Source organism: Mycteria americana, chromosome 7, assembly GCF_035582795.1.
Source record: "Mycteria americana isolate JAX WOST 10 ecotype Jacksonville Zoo and Gardens chromosome 7, USCA_MyAme_1.0, whole genome shotgun sequence".
NCBI lineage: Eukaryota > Metazoa > Chordata > Aves > Ciconiiformes > Ciconiidae > Mycteria > Mycteria americana.
The window spans coordinates 12,648,178-12,664,623 of record NC_134371.1 but is presented as its reverse complement, the minus strand read 5'-3'; the positions used below and the strand labels follow the sequence as shown (position 1 = coordinate 12,664,623).

Sequence of the window (16,446 nt, the reverse complement as noted above, 5' to 3'; positions counted from 1 at the left end):
GGCCCCCGTGTGCGGGGGGGGCGGTACCAGGTGCTGGAGCCACGCCCCTTCCCAAAATACCACGCCCGTAGCCACGCCCCTTAAACACGCCCACTGCTTGTATAACACACGGAGGGCCGCGTTGCTGCCAGGTAGGGACCGGGACCCCGGGACCGGGACCCCGGGATCGGGACCCCGGGACCGGGACCGGGACCGGGACCGGGACCACCCCCACCCCCGGGCTCTGGGGGCGGACCGGAGACCGGGATGGGCAAGGCACGGGGAGCTCAGTACGGTCCCGTTTCTCCTCGCAGCGGCCCCACGCAGAGCCACGCTGTTCCAGGCGTTGGCCCGGGCAGTCCTAAGGATGCGGCGGGGGCAAGGGAAGCGAAAGGCCGAGGCCAGGGAGCTGCCACGCGTGTCTCGGAAGAGGAAGGAGGAAGAGGAAGCTGTGCAGGAGGCCCGGCGGAAGGCGGCTCCATCCGTGCGGGAGTTCAAGTACAACAAAAAGCGGGTTCGCCTCATCTCGCAGGGCTCCGACCTGAAGGATGATGCTCGGTGCATCCTTTACTGGATGTCCCGGGACCAGCGGGTGCAAGGTGTGAACCAGGTGGTGGAGGAGGCCGGGAAACGGAGCTCCCATGGGTGGCAAAAGCCTTGGTCGCTTCCCACGGTAGCCCTTGGAACTGGTCCCCCCTCTACAGCGGGGATTCCTCTTGTGACACACCGTGCTCCATCCCCTCAGCAGAGCATCCCCTCAACACTGCCTCGTGCACTTTCTCCCCAGATAACTGGGCTTTCCTCTACGCCCAGCGCCTGGCCCTCAAACAGGAGCTGCCTCTGCATGTCTGCTTCTGCCTGGTGCCCAAATTCCTGGATGCCACCATCCGCCATTACGGCTTCATGCTGAGGGGCCTGCAGGAGGTGGCCGAGGTACAGCCACTGCGGGGACATCCACGCTGGGTGGGACAGGGCAGGGACAGGGCTCCTGGGGAAGGGGGAAGCAGCTCCATCCCTTCAGCAGATGGTGGTGGGATGGAGTCTGCAGGGGCGTGAACCATCCCATAGCTCTTTCCCCTTTGCTGCAGGAGTGCGCAGAGCTGAACATCCCCTTCCACTTGCTGCTGGGCTATGCCAAGGACGTGCTGCCCACGTTCGTGGCGGAGCATGGCGTGGGTGGGCTGGTGACAGACTTCTGCCCCCTCCGCCTCCCCCAGCAGTGGGTAGAGGACGTCAGGGAGCGGTTGCCGGAGGATGTGCCGTTTGCACAGGTGGGTGCCCGCGCTCTGGGAGGGGAAAACTGTGGCTGATGAGACATGGGAGAAACTTGTCTCCTGTGTTTCATGCCTGCAGAGGTGTGCTGGAGTGATCCGAGCAGGGAGCGTGTGTGTCATGTCATCGGGACCATTTGCTTCTCTTGCTCACACCCTCCACACCTTTGCTTCCCAGGTTGATGCCCACAACATCGTGCCCTGCTGGGTTGCCTCCCCCAAGCAGGAGTACAGCGCCAGGACCATCCGGGGCAAGATCCACGCTCAGCTCCCTGAATTCCTCACCGAGTTCCCCCCCGTCGTTCGTCACCCGTATCCCCCCTCCCACCCGGCAGAGGTACCAGGAGGAGACACTCCACACCCACTCACAGCCAGTCCCAGAGAGTTTCACAGCTGCTTTGTGATCCTGGGAAGGGATGGCAGGGGATGGGGACAGTGACCTGCCTGAGGTCACACGCAGGCAGTGTGGAGGTGGGCATGCCCTGGGGAAGGGAGGTTCCCACCTCATTCATTCAATTCCCACATCTCTGCCGTGCAGGACTGGTTTAGAGGAGGAGGCTGGCATGAGCTGGGGACTTGCTGGTTGGGGTCATCCAGGGGACATAACACTCAGGGCAGCCCTGGCTGAAGAGCATCTGCAAATGCACTCACACTGCTTGGTCCCTGCCAGCCCATCGCCTGGGAGGCATGTTATTCCAGCTTGCAGGTGGACCGCACCGTGAAGGAGGTGGAGTGGGCAACCCCCGGCACAGCTGCGGGGCTGGCTGTGCTGCAGTCCTTCATCACCGAGCGGCTGAAATCCTTTGGCTCCCACCGGAACGACCCCAACAAGGCGGCGCTCAGCAACCTGTCCCCGTGGTTCCACTTTGGTGAGCGTCCCAGGCTTCCCACTCTGCAGCAGGACCGAGCACAGTGGCTTGGACTGGCAGCCTGACTTGCTCCCTCCCCGTGTCCCCAGGCCAGGTTTCCACCCAACGAGCCATCCTGGAGGTGCAGAAGCACCGGGGCAAGTACAAGGAGTCGGTGGATGCGTTTGTGGAGGAGGCTGTGGTGCGGCGGGAGCTGGCTGAAAACTTTTGCTACTACAATGAGAACTACGACAGCGTGCAAGGTAGCATTCCGGGCTGGGTGGGCAATGCTGCCGGCTGGGCTGGTACCCAACTGGTCACCCCAACTTGGCAATCCCATTTCTGCTAGGAGAGTGGCTGCGGGGGCACTAATGTGCCATCATTCGGTACCTTCTGGAGGTAGGACAGGAGCTGGCAGATGCCCTCTTCAAGGCTGGTGCCTCCAGGGCACTGTGCCCTCAGTAGCCCAATTCTCCATCCCTTCCTTGGGGCCCTTCAGGAGCGGGTTGCTCAGTGTTGCTCCTCATCTCCCTTGCTCACAGGTGCCTACAACTGGGCGCAAACCACCCTGAAGCTCCATGCCAAAGACAAGAGGCCTTTTCTCTACGAGCTGCAGGAGCTGGAGCAGGGGACCACACATGACCCTCTCTGGAATGCTGCCCAGGTAGTGCCCCGCATCTCCCCCACAAAATGCTGAGCCTTTTCCCAAGGGGCAGAGGTGAGCTGGCATGGACTGGCCCCTGCGGCTGTCCCTTTCTCCCCTAGCTCCAAATGGTCCAGGAGGGCAAGATGCATGGCTTTCTGCGGATGTACTGGGCCAAGAAGATCCTGGAGTGGACCCGCTCCCCCGAGGAGGCCCTGCGGTTTGCCATCTACCTCAACGACCGCTACGAGCTGGATGGGAGGGACCCCAACGGATACGTAGGCAAGCTGCAGGACGGGGGCATGGGGTGGGGGGTCTTATCTCTGATGGCCGAGGCTGCGATGGCGGCGGGGGAGGGCTCTCTGCAGACAACCTAGCCCATGCTCCAGCCCATCCTGATTTGCACCCACATCCCACGTGCTCTCTGGATGCCTTGGAGCAAGGGGGAGAGCTGACACTCCATCTCCATGCCCGGCAGGCTGCCTCTGGTCCATCTGTGGCATACACGACCAGGGCTGGGCAGAGCGGGCCATCTTTGGGAAGATCCGCTACATGAACTACGCCGGCTGCAAGCGCAAGTTCGACGTGGGCCAGTTCGAACGTCGCTATGCCCCCCGCACGCTCTCCCAGTGACGGGCACAGCGTGACTCGAGATTGGTCATGCCCCTCTACGCTGGGTGCAGACGTGCCTTTGCCAAGGTGCCAACTCACGCCTTAGACCCTGGCCAGGGATCGCCCCAGGTGCTGTCGGAGGGCTTACTGTCACAGCCGCGAGCCCCAGGGTTTTGCAGGTCTGTTTTCTCTGCCATCACCCCCTGCTCGAGCTGCCACACTGGGGCAGCTGCTGGAGCCCCATGAGGCCATGCAGGGCCCTCCCGCTGCCATGGGTTTGCTGGCAGCTGCGAGAGCCCACCCTCAGCGTGCTCGTGCCTGCCAGAAACCTTTTCTACAACCACTGTGCTCAGGACTAAGCGCAAGTCCCCGCTGCTGCTGCTAACCACAGCTTAGATTTAGGCTAAGCAGGGCTTTTCTGGGGAAAAGCCCCCAGAAACTGGCTCCTCATGCCATGCTGCCTGCAGGCTTGCCCATGCATCCTTCAACCGTTGTTTTAAAGTTTACAGTTTGTATCATCTCCTGTGTCTATGGTGTTTATGGGGCGATGCACAACACTGCTGCGAGGGGAGAGCCGGGCTGCATGGGACAGGGATGCAAGAAGGGATGGGGCAGCCAAGGCCATGCCCCTCTGCCAGCAGCAAGGGCAGGCTCAGGAAGGGGACAGGCGTTACAGAGAGCCCCTTACTCAGTGGCTTGTACCTCTTTGCTCAGGAACTTGCGGGGCTCATCGACAGAGCTTTAAACTAGACTCGAAGGGGGAGGGGGATAATATCAGGCTTGCCCGAGAGAAGCTGAGGGACGACGTGCCACGGTTAGAGGGAGCGGGTGCCAGCGAGGGCACTCGGCCTGTGTCTGAGATGTGTGGGGTACGCTGGGGCACAGCCGAAGTCGAATGGAGTTGAGCTAGGGGATACTGAGGCAATAGGAGCCCAGAGGGAAACGCCAGTGAAACGCCTCAAAGCACACAAGGGGTGTTCTTCTATGAAGGAGACATGGACGACAGCCCAGCTGAAGTGCCTCTACACAATGCACGCAGCATGGGCAACAAGCAGGAGGAGTTGGAAGCCATTGTACATCAGGAAAACTATGATATGGTGGCCATCACAGAAACGTGGTGGGATGACTCACGCAACTGGAGTGCGGCGATGGATGGCTATAAACTCTTCAGGAGGGATAGGCGAGGCAGGAGAGGTGGTGGGGTAGCCCTATACGTCAGGGAGCATCTGGATAGTTTAGAGCTTGATGATGGTGACGATAGGGTGGAGTGTCTATGGGTAAGAATCAGGGGGAAGGCCAACAAGGCAGATATTGTGGTGGGAGTCTGTTACAGACCCCCCAACCAGGATGAGGAGACAGATGAACTATTCTATAAGCAGCTGGGAGAAGCCTCACGATCGCTTGCCCTTGTTCTTGTGGGGGACTTCAACCTGCCAGATGTCTGCTGGAAATACAATACAGCAGAGAGGAAACAGTTGAGGAGGTTCCTGGAGCGTGTGGCAGATAACTTCCTGACACAGCTGGTGAGGGAGCCAACGAGGGAAGGTGCCCCGCTGGACCTCTTGTTCACAAACAGAGAAGGACTTGTGAGCCATGTGATGGTTGGAGGCCGTCTTGGGCAGAGTGATCACGAAATGATAGAGTTTTTGATACGTGGAGAAGCGGCGAGGGGGGTCAGCAAAACTGCCACCTTAGACTTCTGGAGGGCGGACTTCGGCCTGTTTAGGAGATTGGTCAACAGAGTCCCCTGGGAGGCAGCCCTAATGGGCAAAGGGGTCCAGGAAGGCTGGACATTCTTTAAGGAGGAAGTCCTAAAGGCACAAGAGCGGGCTGTCCCCAGGTGCTGAAAGACGAGCCGGCGGGGAAGAAGACCGGCCTGGCTGACTAGAGAGCTCTGGCTCAAACTCAGGAAAAAGAGGAGAGTCTACGACCTCTGGAAGAAGGGGCGGGCAACTCAGGAGGACTACAAAGGTGTAGCAAGGCTGTGCAGGGAGAAAATCAGAAGGGCCAAAGCTGAGCTAGAGCTCAATCTGGCTGCTGCTGTAAAAGACAACAAAAAACACTTCTTCAAATACATTAGCAGCAAAAGGAGAGCTAAGGAGAATCTCCAGCCCCTAGTAGATGGGGGAGGGAACACAGTGACCAAGCATGAGGAAAAGGCTGAGGTACTTAATGCCTTCTTTGCCTCAGTCTTTAATAGCAGGGCCAATTGTTCTCTGGGTACCCAGCCCCTGGAGTTGGAAGACAGGGACGGGGACCAGAATGGAGCCCCCATAATCCAGGGGGAAATGGTGAGTGACCTGCTGCACCACTTAGACATTCACAAGTCTATGGGGCCTGATGAGATCCACCCAAGAGTACTGAAGGAACTGGCAGATGTGCTCACCAAGCCCCTTTCCATCATTTACCAGCAGTCCTGGCTAACTGGGGAGGTCCCTGCTGACTGGAGATTAGCGAATGTGACACCCATCTTCAAGAAAGGCCGGAAGGAGGACCCGGGGAACTACAGGCCTGTCAGCCTGACCTCGGTGCCGGGGAAGCTGATGGAGCAGATCATCCTGAGTGCCATCACACGCCATGTAGAGAATAACCAAGGGATCAAGCCCAGCCAGCATGGGTTCAGGAAAGGCAGGTCCTGCTTGACCAACCTGATCTCCTTCTACGACAAGGTGACCCGCCTAGTAGATAAGGGGAAGGCTGTGGATGTTGTCTATCTAGACTTTAGTAAAGCCTTTGACACGGTTTCCCACAGAATTCTCCTGGAGAAACTGGCTGCTCATGGCTTGGACGGGTGTACTCTTCGCTGGGTAAAGAACTGGCTGGACGGCCGGGCCCAAAGAGTGGTGGTGAATGGAGTTTACTCCTGTTGGCGGCCGGTCACAAGCGGTGTTCCCCAGGGCTCTGTGCTGGGGCCAGTTCTGTTTAATATCTTTATCAATGATCTGGACCATTTATCATTTATCTGGATCATTTATCAATGATCAAGTTGGGTGGGAGTGTTGATCTGCTTGAGGGTAGGAAGGCTCTGCAGAGGGACCTGGACAGGCTGGATCGATGGGCCAAGGTCAATTGTATGAGGTTGAACAAGGCCAAGTGCAAGGTCCTGCACTTGGGCCACAGCAACCCCATGCAACGCTACAGGCTTGGGGAAGAGTGGCTGGAAAGCTGCCCGGCGGAAAAGGACCTGGGCGTGTTGGGTGACAGATGCCTGAATATGAGCCAGCAGTGTGCCCAGGTGGCCAAGAAAGCCAATGGCATCCTGGCTTGTATCAAAAATAGCGTGGCCAGCAGGAGTAGGGAAGTGATCGTGCCCCTGTACTCAGCACTGGTGAGGCCGCACCTTGAATACCACGTTCAGTTTTGGGCCCTTCACTACAAGAGAGACATTGAGGTGCTGGAGTGTGTCCAGAGAAGGGCAACGAAGCTGGTGAAGGGTCTGGAGCACAAGTCTGATGAGGAGCGGCTGAGGGAGCCGGGGTTGTTTAGCCTGGAGAAAAGGAGGCTGAGGGGAGACCTTATCGCTCTCTTCAACTACCTGAAAGGAGGTTGTACAGAGGTGGATGTCGGTCTCTTCTCCCAGGTAAGAAGTGATAGGACAAGAGGAAATGGCCTCAAGTTGCACCAGGGGAGGTTTAGACTGGATACTTTTTACTTCACTGAAAGGGTTGTCAAGCATTGGAACAGGCTGCCCAGGGAAGTGGTTGAGTCGCCATCCCTGGAGGTATTTAAAGGACGTTTGGATGAGGTGCTTAGGGACATGGTGTAGTGGTGGTCTCGGTAGTGTTAGGTTTACGGTTGGACTCGATGATCTTAAAGGTCTTTTCCAACCTATACGATTCTGTGACTCTGTGATTCTGCCCTGAGCCCAGTGGGCAGTTTGCGGGGGGAGGCCATAAACCAGATGGATTAGTCAAGGGGTGGTGACAATAACTGCCTCCCAGCGACATCTGGTGATGCATAACATTATGCAACTGATAAGTTGCCCCCCACTGCCATCAGCTAGTGCATCCCGTTCCCTCCCTGCCCCAGGGGCCAACAGGCACTGCAGCACTGACCCCAAGGGGGGGCTACACAGTTACCCTACCTGAAATGATGCCACAACCAGGCCCCTTATTAACTTAGTTTATTAGGGACGGCATTTTCGTTGCTACACTGTGCAATAGTCCCGCGGGGAGGGCTCCAGTTGACGGCTGGGGACCCTTTGCCCTCCCTTACAAAGAGCTCACCGCCATGGCCAGTTCCAGTGTTACTCGTGGCGGTCAGTGCTGGGCAGCAGTGTCAGTGCTGGGTACAACCCTGCCCTGAAGACCTCTGCCAGGTTTGCAAGTCCCACTGCTTCCAGACAAAGTCCATGACAGAGGGTGAAAACCAGAAATAAGCCAAAATCCCTTCCCTCTTCTCTAAATGTACTCAGTGCTTCTAGAAAGGGACACGGGCAGCCTCTCAGCTGCTGTCCCATGACATTAAAGTGCTTCAAACAAAATAGGGTGGATGGAGGTGTGCTGCTGAGGCAGCTCCAGGGAAGGGGGTGCCAGCTCTGGGCAGCAGCAGGAGGGCTCGGCTTGGGATGGGGGACAGGCAAGACCAAGGCGGACCAGCGTCTGGCAGCCCCAGGGCCTGCAGAGATGGAGAGCAAGCGGGAGAGCAGCTGCTCCCCGGGGGAAAACAAGCAGAAGCAAGACAGGACGAGGCAAAAACCCCAAGGGAGCAAGTGGGGAGCTGAACCCCCTTTCCTGGGCTAGACCTGGCTTTGTCAGGATGCTGCAGAGCAGGGGAGAGATGCTGCCGTGCAGCAGCCTGGCCCCCAGCAGCAAGGCTTGCAGCCACCCTCCCCGACCAAGCCATGCGGCCACCTCTCCTGGTCCCAATCTCTCCCCCCCCCCCCCCCGCCCCTGCCACCCCCAGAGGGACAGCCCACAAGGGGTCACATCCCAGCCTCAAGCCAGGGCACGCACTGCAAGAGCCATTGTCCCTACATGCCTTCTGCCGGTGTATTGCTCCCCAGTCCCTCAACACCCTTCTCGCACGTACACAGGCCACACCGTCCTTCCAAACACCCCACTGCCACCCCACATCCCACCCGTGCTAAGGTGGTGCTGGACACTCACCCGTGCCATGGGCTAAAGCATCCCCCTGCAATGCAGAGGCACCTCCTCGACTGACCGCTAGCCCCAGAGTGCAGAGCTTACCTTGTACCACCAGGTCCGACCCCACGGAGACGCAGGTCACGGCAGGCAGCTCTGCGTCGGCGAGGGACCAACCCTTTGCAGCACCCCAGTGCCAAACCCCTCTCCTCCGTGCACCCCCCACTGCAAGCAGGCTGCCTGGCCACCCCGCTGCACCGCAGCCGGGAAGCCTTGAGGCTTTGCCTGGTTCAGGGACCCCTCCCCAAGGGGAGCAGGAGATCTGCTGGGAGAGGGGACACCTGGCAAATGCCAGCCCCATTCAGGGGTGAGGAACCAGGAGCAGAACAGCCCTGGAGGTTTTATACCGGTGAGTCCCAAGCAGATCGCATGTCCCCTAAAGAGGCATTTCAAGCAGCACCTCCTTGGGGGGAAACACACAGTTAAAAATACAAACAACTGCATTAAAAAAATAAAACCAAATCCAGCAGATTAAAAAACAAAAACCCAACCTAAAAGAACGAACCGAGACAGAGGCTCAGGGGATGCGGCCGGAGGGCTGAGCCTTCACCCGCATCCCAACAGGTCTCGGGCAGAAGGCAGCTGCACGCAAGGCAGGTCCTGGTGCCACCAGAGTGAGGTCCCACGTCACCCTTAGAGGAGGACATGTTCCGCTGGGAGGGGAGACCAGCAGCATGAGAAGGAAGCTGGATTGGAAGCCTCGCTTACTGCATCCTCCGGCCATGGGGATCTGCCTCCACCAAAAGCCTGGGAGCACCGGTTCCCTTGTGCAGCTGCTCTGGGGGCAATGCCCCTCTGCAGCACAGGCTGCGGGTGGAGGGCAGAGAAAGCAGCTCAGCACAGACGGCACTGAGAGGCAAAGCAGAAATCTGGCATTTTCACCACTGCCATCTCCTCTGCTCTGATCCTGGAGTGAGAGCAACTGCTCTCCAGCAGTGTCCCAAGCCATATTTGAGAAAGGGAGCTGTTAAATGTACAACCAAACCCCAAACCCCCACCCTCCCTCCACGCACACAACACCCAGCAGCAGGACAGGGGATCAGAGGACTTGGAGAGCCGATTCCCCCCTCCACGGAGCAGACGTGGCCAGAGCTTCCTAGTATACAGCTGATGAGCAGAAAGTGCTGACCCCCCAGGGGACCCTGCCGGGGAGCAGGGCACAGGGACTGGCAGCACAGCCCTGCCTGGTCCAGCATGAAAAACTGCTCGGAAAAGGCCCCTGTTCTGCCTGCAGGACAGGCAGGAGCAGCCGCCTTTCCCCAGGCAAAGGCATTGGGGAGTGCAAGCGCTACCTGGAGCAGACTCGGACGATGGAAGATGCCCCTTCCCCAGCCCAGTACTATTGCACGGGGTAAAACAGATCCCTTCGAGATGGTGCTCCAGGCCTCCTGACAGTCCTCCTCATCTCCAGTCCACATGGCTCAGTCTCTGGTGATGAAGGCCACGCACGTAAATAAACCCATGATCTGCTCCTCCGCTGCAACATGCTCATGTGGCTGCCACTGCCTCTGGCTGCTCCAGCTCGTCTTCGTAGTCCGAGATGTAGGACTCCATGCTCTGCTTGGCCAGCAGCTCTCTCCGGGCTTGAAGCCGCTCACAGCGGGGACAGCGGGTGGATTTGAAGCAGGATTTGTGGTAGCAGGCTTTGCACTCTGTGGGGGAGAGCGTGGCTGAGTGCTGGTAGAGGCTGACAAAGACTGCCTGACGCTCTGCACCCCAGGAAGGGATGCTCCAGGCTTGTCCAGGAGGACATTTTGAACCAAAGCCACAGCAAAACAAGCACCAGAAGCAGGGGTCCAGCACCGTTCTGGAAGCAGCAAGAAGTCACGCTGCAGGGTCCCTGCACTGGCTTGCAAAGCCTTTGGGAGCACAGGCGGGAGGTTTCAGGCTTTGCATAAGGTCCCTCCCCAAACTTTGCTGATTCTCCAAGGAAACAGTGACTCTGCCCCAAGTTTTCTCTGGCACTGCGCCTGCCAAAACAAGGCTTGCATGTTGTCAGGAGCCATTTGAAGCCAGTTCAGAGGTTGGTCCCAAGCTGCAGGGACAAGCTCTGCTTGGCCCTTAGTACTGGACATTATCGAGGATGACTCCTGAAGGGGCCCGGGGATTTCTTGGCAGGCAGGAAGGGCACAGAGACAAAGCCTTCAGGCTCTCTCTGTTCTACGAGGTCAGCTCCAGCCATCCAAGCAGGGGCAGGGGAGCTGTGTGCAGGCTGCAGCCTGTCCCATAACCACAGCAGAAGGGAAGCCAGGGCTCTCAGACACCCGCTCGCTGCAGTCACAACCCAACTGTCCGCTGCTGCCAGGGCAGGCAGCACACAGTGCGGTCAGGAAGGGACCTACACAGTCCACTGCACCAGCAGCTCTGGCCAAACACCATTATAATGCTGATCTGCTGCTGTGATAATGTGGTGCAGAGACACAGGCCATGCACGGTAGCACTCTGGTCTGGCTGGCTCTGCCTCTGTACCTCTCACTAGCACAAATGCCACTCAAACTGGAGGCAGACCTTGGTGGCCCCAGCGTCTGTCCCCTCCCTGTTTTCCCTGTTTGTCCCCAGCATCTCACCTTCACATGTCCTGCACTTGTTGAGCTCAAAGGGGAAGATGATGTCGCCCTCATTCTGGCAGAACTCGCAGATGAAGCCTTTGGCTTGGCACAGCTGGAAGGAGAAAATGTGAGGAAAAAGCAGCTAAATGCTCCTCAACTCCCTGGCAAGCAGGGCAGGAGGTAGAGCGGAGCAGGACAGCAGGACATGGTGCCCTGCTCTAACCATGTGGGACAGCCCTTCCCCAGCATGGAGCACAGCAAGGCAGAATCAACATGTGCCAGGGGTGGGGGAGAGCCAAAATGGGGTAACAAACATCCCATACATGCTGGGTGGGAGCTCTGTGGAGCAAGCAGGAACAGTTAGCATTAAATCAGTTAATTTGGTGGCTGCCCTGCACATCAAAGGCCTCCCTGTTGGTTATCTTTGCAGCAAAGCCTGCTCCCAAGCGTGCTCCCAAGGGTGCGGAGCCGTGCAGGAGGCAGGCGAGGAGGCCTTACCATGCACTTCTCAACGTGCAGGATGCCTGCCTTCAGGAGCTCCGTCAGGCGAGGCACCAGGTCCCCTTTCTTCGTGGCGCTGAGGTCACTCAGTGAATAGAGGTGCAAATCCTCCGTCAAGTGGCCAGGCACCGCATCGAAGGAGTCTAGGAGGCTGCAAGGACAGAGAAACCACAGCTCAGAGCAAATTGACTCCACTAAGCCCCCTCTCCCCACCGCTTCTGTTTTCTCTCCCCCTCCACTCCCCTCTTCCCCATTGCTCATTGCACAGGCTGCACAGATCCCCAGTGCAAACTGCTATGGGACAGATCCAGGACAGCAAAACAGCTTCATCTCACAGCCCAGGACTCACTCTTTAGCTAGCCGGCACGTCTTAAACATGTTCTTCATGTGGAAAAGCTGGATTCGCAGCAGCTGGAGAGGAAGGGGGGACACAAGAATCAGTAAACAGAGCATATCCTTGGCCAAGCAGGTCTGCCCCATTTCCTGTGCTGGTGAAACGACTGCTGCTCCTCAGCTGCTGCTCCCCTGCTACCGAAGTGTTTACACCATGCACGGCAAAGCGAGCACAACCATAATCAATGTGCTCCAGGAGATAAACCAAAGCCTGGCTGGACACCAGGCAGAAATGACTTTTGAAATTCCTACGTTAGTGGACAAAGAACAAGAGGTGAATGAAACCCACATTGCTGGGGTTTTAAGCCTCAAAACCTGAAATATCTGCTTCTCCCCAACTTCCCTGGAATACCGTTTACAACTGGCAGCCACCTGCCTCACCCAAACCCCACTCAGGAAGGTGTGGAAAGGGTCTTACCCACACTTGGTTGAGAGACTTCACTTTCCGGTACAGGGCAGGATTGATATCCTGCACGTTGAAGAGCGGGTCACTCCAGATCTTGCTCAGCAGGTCTTTGGAGAAGTTGCTCACGTAGTACTTGCTGAAGTCCCACTTGCGCAGGATGCGGCTGGGGATGACCGTCTGGGCGTTCTCATGGCAGCACTGGCAGAAATACTTCCCCAGGTACTCACAGTACCGCAGCCGCTTGATGTAATCTGGCCAAACCCAGGCAGACAGGGAGGTCAGCCGAGGCACAGGCTCTGCCCAACCACATACTGGACTCCCAACGTTGCTCAGCATTTCCAACAAGCAAGGCAGTCTGCCTTGCCGGTACCTCCTCCAGTCCCAGAGCGCTCAGCACCCCTGCCAACTGCAAAAGCATTTGGGACCACAGTCCAGTCTCATGCAGCCACATCTACCTACACATTCAGGAAACAGAGCTGGTCAAAGAGCTCTGCAGCTGTACCCACAGCAGAACCTGCTGGGAGCTCTAGGACCCCAACAGATGCCTTTGCCTTAGAAGAGTCAACATCGGAAATGCCCTCCCAAAGGACAGGCTGGCTGCTCTTTGCCTCCACCAGCCCCATGACCTTCTGGAGAAGGGGGCTCCTCTGTGGGTGGTGCACACCAAATATACAGGCAGAGCTGGCAAAGGCAGCGTACCATTTCCCTACCAACCTTGTGCTGAGCTCTGCCACCAGCCACCCACTCTGCGTCTCCCTACTCATTCACAGGTTCTTCCCTGCTCTCCAGCTATGGGTCAGGGTCCCAGCACTCACCAGGATCAGTCCGGATGCCACAGCCTGCACACCGGTAATTCTGCTTGGCCACGGCCACCTTCCTCCTGCCCAGAGACAGCAGACAACATGCATGAGTCCAGCCCTGACGGCACCTGGCACCAGAGGATGGGCACTGGCACAGGTCTGGATGGCAGAGATGGCCACATGCTTTGCCACTTAAGCGTGGACAACAAATCCAAGGGGAAAAGCCCTGTTGTGCCCTCGTACACACCAAAGGCACTGACCGCAGGCACTGGCTCCATCTCACAGCACCAGCTGCCGGTGGTGACCGCTGTGGATTTACCAGGCTCAGAGCAGGGAAGCCTCAGCGGTCAAGCAGGAAGGAGAGGATAATCAACTTTGGCGTTGATGGAAAAGGGTTGGAAAGAGCAGGTCCCCAGAGAGCCCTTGACCGCACGGGTCCTTACGTTGGGGCTGGGTGAACATTGAAGATGATCTGTGGTCGCGGTGGGGCCCACTCCAGGTTTCCGCGCACCCGAATCCTCAGCTTGTAGATGTCGGCATGTTCTCCATCATCAGGAGAGATGGGCAGAGAGTCAGGGATGGGCAGGAGCTGGGAGAGGCAGGCAAGAGGGTCAGATCCCTGCCTGGTACTGCAAAGGCAATGCACCTGGCTGGCTTGCCAGAAACCTGCAACTGCAGCCCTCTGGAAAACTGCCAGGCACCAAGCTGCTGCTCCAGCTGAATGGGGGCTGGAGAAGGGACGTCCCCAGAGATCCAGGTATTCTGCTGTAGGAGGCTGCGGTGGCAAAGCCCCACTTGGCTGTGTCCCTCTCCGGAACCCGGACAGAACCCCTTCTCCAGCTCCACGAAGGGATCACCAGGACTAGCAAAGCCCCTCGGCAGTGGGCTGAAGCCAGGGGTTTGGGGAAGATCAAATGCAATCCGTGACCAGGGACTCACACCCCTACCTTCTGCGGGGCGTCATGCTCGGGGACCAGCCACTCCAATTCAGAGGCGGCCGGGAGCTGCATGCCCTCGAACTGCTTCAGCAAGCCCATAGCCACAGCCTCCGCTGAGTTGGAATTGAGGAAGCAGTGGGATCTAGACAGCAAAGGGAGTGGTTAGTACCGGGTCTCACAGCTGTGCCCTCCTCACAACCCCCGATGCCAGTCCCAGCTCAAGCCCAAGATGCTCCCTTCAACGCCGGTACCTTATTTCTGCACTGCTACACAGGCTTAAAATTGATATACATGATTGATTTCTGTCTCTGCAGCTGCCCCCAAGCAAAGCTGGCTAATGGCACAACAACAACTATTTAGAAAGGCAAGCAAAACATATCTTAACAAAACCTGTGCCTGTTTGCAGGGGAAGCTGCAAAGTGACAGCCAGTGTCTGTATGAGCCAGAAGTAACTGCTGTCCCAGTACGAACCTACCCAAGAAGCTGCCAAGCACAGGCACAGCTTTGTATCTCACCCAATGAGCAGAGGGGTCCCTGCATCCCAAAGGGGTTTTGCTTTCAGAGCATTAACACAGCGGCTGTGCTTAAAACAGGTTGTGATTCACCTCCCCACAGCCCCCACTTCTCCATCCCAGGGCACTACCGGGAAAGGACTGAACCCTTCACGTTTAAGCTGCTGCTGCACTTGCACAGAGAGTTTGTGAGCATCGCTGCGTGCCAGCGGTTGCACCTCTGGGTCACAGCACAGCAGCGGGGGTTGGAGAGAACATGGCAGCACCATGTAGTCTAAGAGGCTGTCCCAGCTGAGAGGGGGGAGGCAGGGGAGGCTCAGAGCCAGCAGCAAGCCAGCAGCCAGTCCAGATGCTCCAGGTTGTGCCAGGTCCTCTCCCCAGCCTCTTACCTACCAGGAGGTATGGGCATCTCTCCTGACACCACTCCATACCGTATCTACCTCATGTGAATATCCTGATCATCCCAGGTTCTGCTTCCCAAATTTAGACTAGGGCTCAGTGCCCCACTGCTAAGCAAAGGGAGGAAGGGAGGGAGGGATGTCCACTCCAGTGCAAAACAGCAGCTGATGCATGTGGAAGAGCAGAGTTGGGCAGGAAGGGGAACTTGGTACCAAGATGTGTTGCCACAAGTCGAAGACGTACATGGACTCCGAGGAGAGAAAGGACTTCCTGCTGGAGTCTGGGTTCCTCTTGATGTCTGCATCTGAATCACAAACAGACAAGGTGGAGCAGATGGGGCAGGGCAGGAGGATACACTCATTTCAAACCAAAGCTTCACTGTAAAACTCATCAAGCTGTTCAAAAGCACGTGAACTACAGCATCAACTTCTACCAGTGGCACTGAGCAGCAAGGAGAGGTGCAGTCTAATCAGTCGCCTGCCAGAGTTACAAGGGAAGGACATGGTGGGATGCTGTGGAAACAGTGAGCCTGGGGTTTGGGGGAGACAAGTGGCTGCTGGAACAGGTCACACACCAAGTCGTAGCAGTGACATGGCCTGAAACAGTACACACACAGGAGCTAGGAGGGCAGGACGGCAAGGTTAGCAAGAAGGTTTAGTAGCTCTCTACACACAATATAGATGCTGCAGGGGATTAGCAATGGGACGCAGAGCCCTTCTCTCTACTTGACCGCAACCTGTAAGATCAGATGGTGGCCATGCGACAACTTGTCAGTGACTGCACAGCCGGGACTGGCAGCCTGAGCCCAGCATTCCAGAGACACTCAGCATCCACACAGAGAGTGGGCCACCAGCCACAGAGGCCAGCCCTCTGCAGAGGCCACAGACCCATCTCCCGAGGAGGGAGGGATCCAAGATAAGGTGCAGAACACTGGGGTCCTGCTCCCTCCACCTCTCCATCAGCTCCCCAACAGCCCTGGGCTACCCCTCATCCTTCCTCGGTGCCAGCCTCGGGTACCAGGCAGTACCCAGCGCTACCTGCATCACTCAGCTTGCTTTCACTCCAGCAGGTTAAACCCTGACAGGGAATTCATCTCAACGGTGGAAGGACCCTGGGACAGGAGACTCTGCCAGTACAAGGCAGGCAGAAGCAGACTGCTTCATTGCAGACAGACTCCCAGAAAAGGGAAGGAGGGCATCCAAGAGGAAAGTACTACAGGTCAGGACAGAAGAGAGGCCAATGCTACAACCTTCAGCCCAACAGTTCTTCTGTTTTGTACCTCTGGGGAGCTCTAGGAACAAGGTCTGCAGTGACCACACTACCCCCTAAACGCAGGCTTACAGCTCCCCCTGACCCAGTGCCCTGTGTCTGGCTAGGGGAGGTACAGCTTGGGGTCCCTGCCCCTCCACCCCAAGCAGGTCGGCTACACGGACCCGCACAGAACCCATCTG

General features: G+C 57.5%; 2 protein-coding genes across 8 annotated transcripts in view; one reads left to right on the top strand and one right to left on the bottom strand.

Moving 5' to 3' along the window:
- Positions 1 to 59: 59 nt before the first annotated feature.
- On the top strand, positions 60 to 3,874 carry LOC142412244 (deoxyribodipyrimidine photo-lyase-like). Of its 2 annotated transcripts, XM_075507108.1 has the most exons (9): positions 60 to 131; positions 294 to 578; positions 767 to 912; positions 1,068 to 1,250; positions 1,429 to 1,587; positions 1,921 to 2,119; positions 2,209 to 2,361; positions 2,641 to 2,762; positions 2,864 to 3,874. In XM_075507108.1, the coding sequence occupies exons 2-9, from the start codon at positions 347 to 349 to the stop codon at positions 3,116 to 3,118; spliced, it is 1,449 nt and encodes a 482-aa protein (XP_075363223.1). In that variant the 5' UTR covers positions 60 to 131; positions 294 to 346; the 3' UTR covers positions 3,119 to 3,874. The 2 variants fall into 2 exon arrangements, with proteins under 2 accessions (XP_075363223.1, XP_075363224.1); XM_075507109.1 differs by lacking the exon at positions 60 to 131 and having other exon boundaries at positions 385 to 578; positions 793 to 912.
- A 3,587-nt stretch (positions 3,875 to 7,461) lies between these two features.
- RUBCN (rubicon autophagy regulator) overlaps positions 7,462 to 16,446 on the bottom strand; it is a 33,773-nt gene continuing 24,788 nt past the window's right edge. For 5 of the 6 annotated variants that reach the window (XM_075507086.1, XM_075507091.1, XM_075507090.1 and 2 more), the window contains 9 exons: positions 15,239 to 15,299; positions 14,094 to 14,226; positions 13,590 to 13,735; positions 13,162 to 13,226; positions 12,359 to 12,597; positions 11,897 to 11,958; positions 11,545 to 11,698; positions 11,065 to 11,158; positions 7,462 to 10,149 (listed from right to left, as the gene is read on the bottom strand). In XM_075507086.1, the coding sequence (XP_075363201.1) occupies positions 9,986 to 10,149; positions 11,065 to 11,158; positions 11,545 to 11,698; positions 11,897 to 11,958; positions 12,359 to 12,597; positions 13,162 to 13,226; positions 13,590 to 13,735; positions 14,094 to 14,226; positions 15,239 to 15,299 (1,118 nt within the window). In that variant the 3' untranslated portion in view covers positions 7,462 to 9,985. Of the gene's footprint in view, positions 10,150 to 11,064; positions 11,159 to 11,544; positions 11,699 to 11,896; positions 11,959 to 12,358; positions 12,598 to 12,638; positions 12,802 to 13,161; positions 13,227 to 13,589; positions 13,736 to 14,093; positions 14,227 to 15,238; positions 15,300 to 16,446 lie in introns of those variants that run through there. The other variant, XM_075507089.1, reaches the window with a different exon arrangement.

Coding starts and splice junctions, on each gene's coding strand:
- LOC142412244 (XM_075507108.1), top strand. CDS start 347: ATGCGGCGGGGGCAAGGGAAGCGAAAGGCCGAGGCCAGGGAGCTGCCA. Junction 579..766: donor CCGGGACCAGCGGGTGCAAG/GTGTGAACCAGG, acceptor CTTTCTCCCCAG/ATAACTGGGCTTTCCTCTAC. Junction 2,362..2,640: donor GAACTACGACAGCGTGCAAG/GTAGCATTCCGG, acceptor CCTTGCTCACAG/GTGCCTACAACTGGGCGCAA.